The 12,444-nt window shown below is 45.4% G+C and overlaps 1 protein-coding gene across 1 annotated transcript in view; it reads right to left on the reverse strand.

Annotated features, from left to right (window-relative positions):
• The window catches only part of rps6ka5 (ribosomal protein S6 kinase, polypeptide 5), a 29,670-nt gene that overhangs the window by 11,829 nt on the left and 5,397 nt on the right, over positions 1 to 12,444 (reverse strand). The window contains exons 4-14 of the mRNA XM_066674747.1: positions 12,328 to 12,443; positions 11,604 to 11,705; positions 10,381 to 10,464; positions 9,688 to 9,791; positions 9,404 to 9,554; positions 8,059 to 8,220; positions 5,053 to 5,178; positions 4,819 to 4,952; positions 3,459 to 3,552; positions 2,776 to 2,946; positions 796 to 987 (exon numbers count right to left, since the gene is read on the reverse strand). Coding sequence (XP_066530844.1) covers positions 796 to 987; positions 2,776 to 2,946; positions 3,459 to 3,552; positions 4,819 to 4,952; positions 5,053 to 5,178; positions 8,059 to 8,220; positions 9,404 to 9,554; positions 9,688 to 9,791; positions 10,381 to 10,464; positions 11,604 to 11,705; positions 12,328 to 12,443 — 1,436 coding nt within the window. The remainder of the gene's footprint in view (positions 1 to 795; positions 988 to 2,775; positions 2,947 to 3,458; positions 3,553 to 4,818; positions 4,953 to 5,052; positions 5,179 to 8,058; positions 8,221 to 9,403; positions 9,555 to 9,687; positions 9,792 to 10,380; positions 10,465 to 11,603; positions 11,706 to 12,327; position 12,444) is intronic.

The following is a 12,444-nucleotide window of genomic DNA, read 5'->3' on the forward strand; positions in this document are numbered from 1 at the left end:
GCATTTCCGCATTTCCCCACACAACCCCCAGGGGGCGACAGCAAGTTTTAACTTTCCCACAGATGTGCGCACACACAGGGCAGTTCCCTCGCTCTGAAGACAGTAAGCTTATGCAGCCACTGTGTTTCCCATGAAACTGGGGTCAGCAGTCGAACATATTCCTTATCTATACCACAAAGCACAGTCAGGTTTAACAGCATCCAAGGCACAAAGGGTTAATAACGATGGCATCACTGACCCAGCAATTGATAACCTCACATCTGTGGGCAATTTCATACTAGAGAATGTGTAACACAAACTGTGCAGCGACAGACGAGCTACGGTCTCTGTCTTTACATCAATAGAGTGGAAACAGGGTTTAAAAACTCCAGCAGCCACTGCTGTGTCTGATCCACTCGCACCAGCACAACACACACTAACACCACCACCACCACCACGTCAGTGTCACTGCAGCGCTGAGAATGATCCACCACCACATCACATCTGCTCTGTGGGGGTCCTGAGCGCTGAAGAACAGGGGGGAAGTGGGCTACAAATGCATGAGATGGTCAATATATGGAAATTTGGAAGTGTTGTAATGTTACAGCTGATGTATGTATACACATGCACAGGAGACAAATCACAGCAACCCAAGTGTGTGTGAAAACACACATTGAACCCCACGACCTCCTCTCAACGCTCCCCCTGAGGGTTCAGCTCTGAGTTTAGAAAACGGTGAATGCTACTTCAAAACACCTGCGCCCGATTATTATTTAACGTTCCTAACATGCAGCTAGCCAACTAGTCATAACTCACCAGTATAACTCCCAGACTCCAGAGATCGCAGGACTCGTCGTAGCCGTCGTATTTGAGGATCTCCGGAGCAGCGTACTGCAGCGTGAAGCAGGGGGTCTTCAGAAGCTGATTGTCGTGGGGTTTGAGCCGAGCAAAGCCAAAGTCGATGATTTTGATTTCGGAGTTCTCGCCCTCGTCGGTGAAGAGCAGGTTCTGAGAGGACGTTCAGGAGACAGAAACCTCAAAGCTCAGGTGCGCCACAAACCTTTAACACGTAGGTATAAGAACTCAACAGATTCGTTTACTGAATCTTAGGGGTGGGTACCGTTCACAGTTAAACAGATACTGACACCTGTACCTGGTATTTACACCATTGAAGAAGCTCATATTTTGAAGGTGTTTTTCCAAATAATTACCTGAAGATGTTGATAAACTTATCAATCCTTCACTTCAATTTTTCTCAGAGGACATGGCTTTAAGGCTATTAAATATGGTACACACTTCAGCTTTGCTCCTGGGCGCCCCCTAAAGTTGCAGCGTGTAATTCATTTTTACAGCACCGTTCTGAAATCAAGTGAGTGGGCGGGGGTGGTTTTCTAACTTCCTTTAAAGGGTTACATAGTTCTGTTTCTGCAGTGCTGAGCCCAGAGTAGCAACAACAGAGGCTCTAGCCCCACTGTTACAGCTCAGTGGAGCATCACAATGGGTTTTAAGCTGTAATTATAAAGGTATAAAGTGCTGCTTTAAGAGGCCGCTGACAGTGAATGGACGTTAAACTTCAAGTTGTGAACAATGTAATCACTGCATTTGACTCACCATTGACCTGTGTGTGGCGCTTGAACTGAAATTCAGCACTGATTGATTTGATTTCATTCAGTACTTAACGTGTAGTACCTACGCAATTTGTTCTGTTCCCTAAAACATACTGACTTTGTTTCCCAACCCTAGTCAGTCAAACATTTATATACGGCATGTGTATTCAGAAATAAAGCATGAAAAAAAAACCTGTAAATTATTAAAGCTGAATATGACCTTTAACTGAAGCTGTAAAAGCTAAAAGATAAAACACGAAACTATCAACAATATAAATCTAAATCTAATACATTGTTGGTGTAAAATAACCAAACATACTTGATCATTTTCAGTGTACATACACAGTACATTAAAGACCAATATGCTCTATGTAATGATCATTTAATATGGACGAACTAAGCTATGTACCCTTTGCTTTTAGCCTTGTATTCACACCCTCTGCAATCACACACACAACCATTCACAAACACCTTTAAAACAATTCTGAAAAACACTGACTCCCATAATACGCAGCTCTGATTATCTGTTGTCAAACAGGTTCTGCAGGCCCTGAAGGTGAGGCATGTGAGAAGGGTGGAGTTCTGAGTTTAATCTTCGACCAAAAACAAACTTACACAGTGTCCCCTTACCTCAAACGGCCAAATGTTTTGTGTTTGACAGTGTCTTATATGACGTTCTGCTGCATTTATAACAGAAACATGGCACACTTAAAACCAGACTGTTAGCCGTGCTGATATCTTAACACAGATTAACCCCCTAAAATCTCCACTCTGCTTAAGTTATTTCCAAGATAAAAATGCCCTGACCGCTTAAAAGTGTCTCAGCTGTAAGTCTACACCTTCATATGCCTTCATTCAGTGCAATTAGCCCCTGACTCTATCTCTACACATGTGGTGTAGGAACAAACGTGATTGGTTCCTTAGGTTTGTGAGGTATGAAACCCTGGCTGTCTGAATCCGTGATTCTGAGACTGGGTTTGAAACGCTGTGCTTTCACAGCAGAAATCACAGCCGCGTCAGGACTTATTCACTTGGGTATTCTAGGGTGTTAGTATTCTAACACCACACACACACACACCAGATTTACAGATTTCTTTTTCAGTATTTCAATAAGCGCGGTGTTCCTGCTTTCACTGTTGACCAAAAAAAGCTGCAGCAGGAGTGGACCTGGAGTGTGGAGGATGTGTACCTCTGGTTTCAGGTCTCGGTGCACCACGCCTACGTCGTGCATGTGGCTCACAGCGGACACCAGCCTGCGCATGATCCGACTGGCCTCCGTCTCACTGAAGAGCTGCTTCCTCCGGATCCGCTCCAGCAGCTCACCGCCTCGGAGCAGCTCCAGAACTAGATATGTATGCAGCTGCAAGCGCGCACACACACACACACAACATTGGTAACAGGGTAATAACAGAAACGGAGCTGACCTGAGCTCTTTAAAATAAGGCAAAATGGCTGTTCCTTAAGTCAATACGAACTGAAATCATCCATGTCATGAAAACACATTGTGAGTAGATCCAATTATATGTTCTATTTATTGAAACATTAGTATTTAATCACATAAAACACACAGTAGGTTGATAGGGGTTAAATAGACCATGTACTGCTGTTACAGAATTATAAACTTAACGATTAATAGCAGAATCCTAGAGCAGGAGATGGCAGGGTTAGGAAACATCGCAGGGAGAAGATATCACTGCCAGGAGGTGCTGTTCTCTGAATGTAGGGCACCGTTAAGGAGAGAGAGGATACAAATCCGTCCACTGCGCTCTACTTCCCCTGACTGAATGAGGCTGCAGCTCGCCTAGAGCATCTCCACAGCCTCTCAGTTACAGCCTGGATTTCTCTCGCATTCTTACACACGGCACATAATACCTGGTCATGGTAGATCTCGTGCAGCTTGACTATGTTGGGGTGTCCATCACACAGCTTGAGAGCAGCGATCTCCTTCTGCGTTTGTGCCTCCATTCTTGGGAAAGAGGAGAAAGACGTGTGCATTACACTGCTGCTAATAAACCGAGACCCTCTGAGATGAGCTTCACTGGACAACGACACAGAGCAGACGAAGAGCTCCGTACATTCATTTTCCCATTGTATATAAACTACCGCATACAATGACATTTCTGTACACAGTCCTGAAAGGAAACGTTCACATCAGAGGTTTCCTCATCATTTGCTGTTCTCCAGTCTGTTTGCGCGCTGGAAACCGGTCCAATATGTTTATGAAACTCTAGTGTCAGTAAATGAAAACCAAAGGGGCTCGCTCAGACATGCTAGGCTTCCTCTCTCTCCATTTATCCCCCTATATTTCTCTCTCTCTCTCTATTTATCCCCCTCTCTTTCTTTCTCTCTCTCTCTATTTATCCCCCTCTCTTTCTCTCTCTCTATTTATCCCTCTCTTTCTATTCATCCCCCCTCTCTTTCCATTTATCTCTTTCTTTCTTTCTCTTTCTATTTATCCCCCCTCTCTCTCTATTTATCTCTTTCTTACTTTCACTCTCGATTAATCACCCTCTCTCTCTCTATTTATCCCCCCTCTCTCTCTGTCTCTCTCTCTATTAATCACCCTCTCTCTCTCTATTTATCCCCCTCTCTTTCTCTCTCTCTATTTATCCCTCTCTCTTTCTATTCATCCCCCCTCTTTCCATTTATCTCTTTCTTTCTTTCTCTTTCTATTTATCCCCCCTCTCTCTCTATTTATCTCTCTTACTTTCACTCTCGATTAATCACCCTCTCTCTCTCTATTTATCCCCCCTCTCTCTCTGTCTCTCTCTCTATTAATCACCCTCTCTCTCTCCATTTATCCCCCTCTCTTTCTATTTATCCCTCTCTTTCTATTCATCCCCCCTCTCTCTCTATTTATCCCTCTTTCTTACTTTCTCTCTTTCTATTTATCCCCTCTCTATTTATCTCTTTCTTACTTTCTCTCTCTCTCTCTCTTTCTATTTATCCCTCTCTCTTTCTCTCTCTCTCTAAATGTCTCTTTTTTCTTTATTAATCACCCTCTCTTTCCATTTATCCCCTTCTCTTTCCAGTTATCCCCCTCTCTTTCTATTTATTCCCCCCTCTCTCTCTCTCTTTCTTTCTTTATTTCTTTATTAATCACCCCCCCACCCTCTCTTTCTCACCTGTGGACAATATCACATACTCACTCAGTCACACACACACACCCCCGTGGACAGTTTCACCCACTCACTCACTCACAGATCATATGCTGTGCGTGCAGCTGTCGTACCTTTTACTAACAATCTTCACAGCATATTTCTGTCCACTCTTCTTGTGTGTGCACTCCCTGCAGATCGAGAAGCTGCCCTCCCCCAGCGCTGTCTCCTTTAGGTCCATCTTGTAGTTTATATAGAAGGGGGAGTCCTGCATCAGTGACGGTACAAAACAGAAGAAACTGTACATCACCGAATCCTCCAGATTCTCCTTAAGACAGTGGGTGATGACAGGAGCTGTGCTTTGTTACCTTCATCATGGCACTGCGCGCAACTGCAGCAGATCCAGGCCTGTCCACTCCACCACACAGCTGAACCGGATCATCCATCACCACATTCCTCTTGAACAGGATGGAGGGAGCTATGAAGGAGTAGCCCTGTACCAGCCGGAGCAAACACACACACACACACACACACACACACACACACACACACACACACACACACACACACACACACACACACACACACACACACACACACACACACACACACACACACACACACACACACACACACACACACACACACACACACACACACACACACACACACGTTCAGAAAGGAGAATATTCTCAACAGCGTTGTTAAAGCTAGGGGACAGTTTAGGTGTCTTTATTACCACTAATTCAGAAGCCCAAATTAAAGCAACACTAAGCAGTGTTTTTCCATTAAATTACAGCTTCAGAATCATTGTGATGCTCCACTGAGCTGTAATAAGGCTAATAGAGCCTCTGTTGTTGCTCTCAGCACTGCAGAAACTGCACTATGTAACTTTTAGATGCAGGTAATAAACCACCACTCCCTTGATGTCAGGACCGTGCTCAGACTGTGCTTGGGGTTTTTAACATCCATGCTGAGACTTTGCTGAGCGGCTTTAACCACACGCAACATACTGATGTTCCCACACATTCACACGATTTAATCTGCTCGTCTGGTCCATCTTTTACCGCAGTCTCTGGCTCCCTGACTGACGATTCTCACCACAAGCTTGTTGAAGCATCAGTTAACATCTCCTTTTGTAACATCAAAGCTACTGATCCTCAAACCTTCTCTGCTTCTCCTCAGTTTTCTCCAGCCTTTTTATTTCTCTCTCAGCTGCCCACGGCTGAAACTCTCTATTTAAAGGCGGCATCTCTGAGATTTTAGACCAAGTGCCTACTCTAAACACTAGACAGGTTCCTCACTATCGTTTACCCCTTAACTCTGTTTTGAAAGCTACCAGTACCAGTGTTCATACATTAACACACACACAAACCCGTCCTCTCTCTTCAGTACGTTCAGAACTGCTGGAGTTTTCTCTGGAGCTTTTCTAAAAATACCAGCTCAAATCAACCAGCTTCTTAATCAGCAACACTGGCTGCCCCCCCACTCTGTACTGGGTTTCAATTGTCCTACTAACATACACATCTCTATATTGCCTTGCATTCTACACCCTTAGTTTCCTGCACGATCACTTGGGTCCATTTATAGTCGTCTTTTTTTCCCCCAGTGTCATCATCATTGCATTTAACATTCTTCTTTTAAAACTCAGCTAAAAACAGTACTTCCCTTCTCCATCACTGCCCTAAAGTGTGCGCTCTCTCTCTCTCTCTCTCTCTCTCTCTCTGTGTGTGTGTGTGTGTGTGTAGAAAGGCACAATGTATATATTCTATATTATTACACCTTTGTAGGTAAAGTTTCAACTTCTACCTTTAAGCCCTTGCTACAAAATTTAAAAACTCTTTTACCCCCAGTGTAATATCAGCGTATGCTTTTCCCTTTGTCTGAATCGTGGATGTAAGAACGATCGCTGCGGCGTCCTCTTGAGAGATAAATAATAAATCTAAACTGAACTGAAATCTTGTTGATTGTAAAAGCTGGACTTGGTCGTTACTGCAAGATGCTGTTTTTACGAGGTTTTAGGAACAGGACCGTGATAAACTTTGGCTGAAGACCCCTGTAAGAAATGAAGGTTGGTCTCTGAGTTTTGCACGGTGCTGTATGATCGTGTACTACTCTCTAGACGTCATCTAATTTGGCTTTAAAAGAAAGATGTAAACGTAAATTTGGCGCACAATTTTGGAAGGAAACGACAGGAGCCCGTCGTTTAAAAATTGGATCCAGGCGCCAAATAAAAATAACTTTGGAGAAACAGGCCGCGGGATCTGGTTCTTCCTCCTCCTCCTCCTCCTCCTCCTCCTCGCTGCGCGCTCCAGTCACAAAGTCACATTTGTTGTCCATCTGTGATAATTGCATCATCTGTGGCATTTAGCCTCGCTGTGGCTGCATAAAAGCCTCAGACGGCAGTAGCCCCCTCACACACTCAGCCTGCAGCTGTGGGAGCCACATCGGGCGGAGGAGTGGATGGATGGACGGAAGGATGGAGGGATGAATGGGTGAAATGCTCTTAACTGCCAAGCCGCGACGTTTGATTGCTCTGCTTTTCAAATCCCACCACGGTCCTCTAATGCAACTTAATTTGGTTTTGTGAAGAGTTTTTGGGGGCGGGGGGGAGATGTGGGGTGGGGGCGGGGGGAGAGACGGAGGGAGATGCCGAGTTGAAAGTTATCGCCGCAGACGGCATGCCGCAACGCCTGCAAATTACGACGGATCAAAATTCCACAGTACATGAAAGGGGAGCGTTTAGGGGGAAAAAAGCCGAGCTGAAGTTGGTAATCAGAGGCTGAAGGAGTAATCGAGGCAGGCATGGTTATTCTCGCAGACGCAGACCTTTCATTGCATGACAGTGTCGTTAATGGAGCTATTGATCCTGCGGAGTGGAGGATCCAGAAGGCAATCATAGATGCGATCCCATTCAATGCTGCCGACATCATCAGCTGGCATCATGTTATAGGCAACATTATGGTTCAAGACGCATCAAAAATAGTCATTCACATCTGATACTCAAATCCATCTCCACATCAGCATAATTACATGTCTCTAAACAGCCCTCCTGCTCATTTCAATACCAACACAGACAGCCAGGCTTGCATTATTTACATGATCATTATAGAACGTCAAATACCGCTCTTTACTTCCCTCCAAAGGCAAATGGAGGGTCAACTCCAGAATCACACAAACTAACCTTATTAAAAACCCCTCTCACGCACCAATCAGTCCAAGTCATGATCTGTGAAAGCCTTCAGCACCTTAAATTTAAACCTATCTACAGAACCCAGCATAAAGGAAGCCTGACTGAGATTGTAGAGGTTAAAGGAGCGAAAGCAAGTGCACATTTACATCTTCCTGAAAAGCCAGGTCTCCCTCACGCTCACCTGGAAGATGCGGTCGCAGTTCTGCGGCAGGGCAGCGGGGGAGTACGTGGGGTCCATCTCTGTGAACTCTTCGGCAAAATTACTCACATCCAGCTCGTCCCTGATCACGGGCTTGAAGGGAGCTGGGACCTTCTTTGCAGCCAAATCCTCCCAGTTAATTTTCTGAATCAGACAAACAGGTTTCATTCGGTTACTGGGAGCTTTTTAGGACAAACTGCAGGACGACGATTAGTGATTCACACTGATATCTGAGTTATATTTGTATCGGCTGATAATAGCATTTATAAATATTTTACCTGTGATATTTCATGATGGACAATTAGCAAAGACACATTGCTGAAGCTCTTATTTCTGTATTTCACACAGCTACGGGTCCACTGGAAATTTGTGTGTTTAATCCTTTGCTTTAATTTAAATTCCATGTATTTTTTTTATTTTAAAATAAGTGTTTAAAGCTATGGGCGGCACGGTGGTGCAGCAGGTAGTTGTCACAGTCACACAGCTCCAGGGGCCTGGGAGGTTGTGGGTTCGATTCCCGCTCCGGGTGACTGTCTGTGAGGAGTGTGGTGTGTTCTCCCTGTGTCTGCATGGGTTTCCTCCGGGTGACTGTCTGTGAGGAGTGTGGTGTGTTCTCCCAGTGTCCGCGTGGGTTTCCTCTGGGTGACTGTCTGTGAGGAGTGTGGTGTGTTCTCCCTGTGTCTGCATGGGTTTCCTCCGGGTGACTGTCTGTGAGGAGTGTGGTGTGTTCTCCCTGTGTCTGCATGGGTTTCCTCCGGGTGACTGTCTGTGAGGAGTGTGGTGTGTTCTTCCTGTGTCTGCGTGGGTTTCCTCCGGGTGACTGTCTGTGAGGAGTGTGGTGTGTTCTCCCTGTGTCTGCGTGGGTTTCCTCCGGGTGACTGTCTGTGAGGAGTGTGGTGTGTTCTCCCTGTGTCTGCGTGGGTTTCCTCCGGGTGCTCCGGTTTCCTCCCACAGTTCAAAAACACACGTTGGTAGGTGGATTGGTGACTCAAAAAGTGTCTGTAGGTGTGAGTGGATGTGTGAGTGTGTAGGCTCTGGATCCACCACGACCCTGAACTGGATAAGCGCTTACAGATAATGAATGAATGAATGTTTAAAGCTGTAACTAGTAAGGGGCAGTTTGCTAAATAAATACGGCTAACAGTAGACAGTTAAACTAAAATGTTATGTAAATACATTTATGTGTTATGTGTTACATTTGTCTGTAAAGTTAAACTGGTCGATGTACATCTTTAATATCAGCTTTTGGCATTGGCCCAGAATTCCCATATCAGTGCTTCCCTAATAAGGATGCTCGGTGCAGGAAAACCGGTTTTTCACTTCTTGCCTGGTAAAAAGTGTGGCTCTTAATATTCTCAGCTCCTAAAGGCCCAGATCCCAGCCTTTTCTTTGGATCCTTGATAAGGAGTCCCTGAATGATGTCTTTGGACAGAGGTCCCATGTCTTTGGGGTATGGAGGGTCTTTCTTCAAGATTCTCCTACGAGGAACGAACGTGACAAAGACAGATTTAAGACAAGGTGATCTCTGATTAATTACAAAAAATAGAAACTCATCACCATCGTTTCCCATTAGAAATGTCATCATGTCAGTAGGGAATATGCTGTATTTACTTAGCTATGTCAGAGTGTGAGTTTTCATCTCCGTCCACAGTGAAAGGAGACCCGCCGGTCATGAGCTCGTACATCAAAACTCCAAGGCTCCACCAGTCCACCGCCTGCAATATAAAAACCCCATACTTACAGCACCACAAAAGCAGCTCCACATTCCCCCAGTGGGGCACATCTTCTATTAGGGATTCCATAAAACAAGTGTTAAAGGGAACATATTCCCCTCTATTCTCCACAGTGGAGCACAGTTCTGATTCTTAATGAACCCCACCAGCCCCACAGCAGTGTTCTCCCCCTGTGTAAACAGCCCTGTTCAGAACGCCAGCTTTCAGCACCTGTTCCTTTAAATGATAATGAGCCGCTCACTGTTCACCCCGACCCCGAGTGCACAGCAGTGAGGAGAGGAGCAGAAGCTCTAGTTTTTTAGTCGTTTTTACTCAGTGCTCTTATTTCTCTGCGCTCGTCGTGTCTGTTTTGCTGCGTTTAACCTCATCTTTGCGCTCTCACGTAAACGCAGGTCCAGCGCTGTGATTGGACAGACTCAGACGAGGGAGCGGGGCAATTTTAAAGTCTCTGCACTTGACGTCATGAAAATAAATGTTTAAGTACATTTAAATTACATTAAGCCACAAGTAATCCACATGCTAAGTGACATAATCGAAACTATTAATGGACAAATACTACAAAAAAACATACCTTGTCATGTCCTGATTCTCCTCCTTCCACAATCTCAGGAGCCATGTATTCTATGGTGCCACAGATAGAGTAAGCCCTCTCCACCTACAAAGAAAAGATGAAGGAAGCTCAGCAGAGGAAACAACACACTGTGTATGGTTACACTTTACACTACAGTAAAAACCCTCGGGCTTAGACATTGAAGTTCAGCACTACACTGCAACTCTAGATCAGCTGGAGGTGCGTTGTTTAGTTTCTACAGAGCAGAGCCTGAGCAGAGCATGCCAGGACCTGCACATGCAGAGGCTGGGTGGTCTCTGGCCTGGAGTAAACACTCATCCATTAACAGAGACGGTGCACGTTTAACGGCTGTATATATCAGACCGGAGACTAGACGTCTTGCCGACACTTGGTTGACCGTTTTAAAATTGTAATACGAGACCATTGCTTGGGATCTTTTGTTCCTTGCTTTATCACAGTTGCATGGGTACGAGTGTAAACTTAATCACACAGTGGTCCCATTTCACCTTGCTTTATAGGGCTGTGAAAATACACTGTATCCTGTTGTATCATAGAGCATCGTCCAGCTGGCACATCAGCTCTCCGTTTAATGTTTACACACTTCTCATTTATTATCATGCACTTTAATATTTCTTAGTATTTGATGTTTAACATGAGGGCGGCACGGTGGCGCAGCAGGTAGTGTCGCAGTCACACAGCTCCAGGGGCCTGGAGGTTGTGGGTTCGATTCCCGCTCCGGGTGACTGTCTGTGAGGAGTTGGTGTGTTCTCCCCGTGTCCGCGTGGGTTTCCTCCGGGTGCTCCGGTTTCCTCCCAAAAACACACGTTGCAGGTGGATTGGCGACTCGAAAGTGTCCATAGGTGTGAGTGTGTGAGTGAATGTGTGTGTGTCTGTGTTGCCCTGTGAAGGACTGGCGTCCCCTCCAGGGTGTATTCCCGCCTTGCGCCCAATGATTCCAGGAAGGCTCTGGACCCCCCGCAACCCTAAATTGGATAAGCGGTTACAGATAATGGATGGATGGATGATGTTTAACATAGCCTCCCTTTTGCATTAGCACTTTCTGCAGTGTCCAGAGCGATGGCCATTTCTGATGCTTCATCTCCTGTCCTCTGTTAACAACGTGATGTGTTGCTGATGTTGATTTACAGTCTCTATGGCGCCTCAGGAAAGTCTAATGGCACAAGGTCATAGAATGAGTTTCAATAGCGAGGGGATTGCTTCACCTCGTCAAACTCTTTGCTAAGGCCGAAGTCTGTCAGGACGATGTGTCCGTGTGAGTCCAGAAGGATGTTCTCCAGTTTCAAGTCTCGATAGACAACTCCTAGCTATAAAACAGAGAAAAGAAGACGAGATGTTTATGTAGTTTTGGACACACGGCTGAAAACACTGAGCAGGAACATAATGATATTCATTTCCTGCTTATGATTCACAACAGAATCGCCGCCGCAGCAGCCCGTATGAAGTGCTCTGCTTTTTAAATGATTCACAGGGGAAATATAATATCACATTTCTTTGACAAACAGTGGAGCATGCAATGAAAATGAAAACCTAATTTGTTCTCTCTGGTTTGGACCAGGGCAGCAGAAAGCCCCCTGGGCATCGTTTCCCCCCCTCAGTAATTGCAGCTGCGCAGGGAATCGGCAAGAAGCAAATAGTGCTCTTCCTCTTTCAGTAAACAAAGCCTCAGAGAAATTTTGAGAACACTCCAGCTTTATATTTGTGCCTATTAAATTGACTGGCCTGGATACTCCGGCACATCAGAAATGGAGCAGAAGCGATGTGTGACGACAGTGGGGAAGCAAAGCTCCCAGTGAGGTAAGGATGGAGCTACTTTCAGGTTAAATCTCAGAGTGAACCGTCATGAAAAATCCTGAACACAACATCAACACGGCAATTCAGGATTCGGATTTGCTTACATCACACAGCCGTTGCCGCCGCGCTCCTTACCTGATGCAAGTGTTCCAGCGCCAGCACGATCTCTCCGCTGTACAAAGCAACCTCTTGCTCTTTGAAGCAGACCCTTTGCACCAAGTGAGTGAAGAGCTCTCCTCCATTCACATAGTC

This window comes from Hoplias malabaricus, chromosome 1 (assembly GCF_029633855.1).
Source record: "Hoplias malabaricus isolate fHopMal1 chromosome 1, fHopMal1.hap1, whole genome shotgun sequence".
Lineage (NCBI taxonomy): Eukaryota > Metazoa > Chordata > Actinopteri > Characiformes > Erythrinidae > Hoplias > Hoplias malabaricus.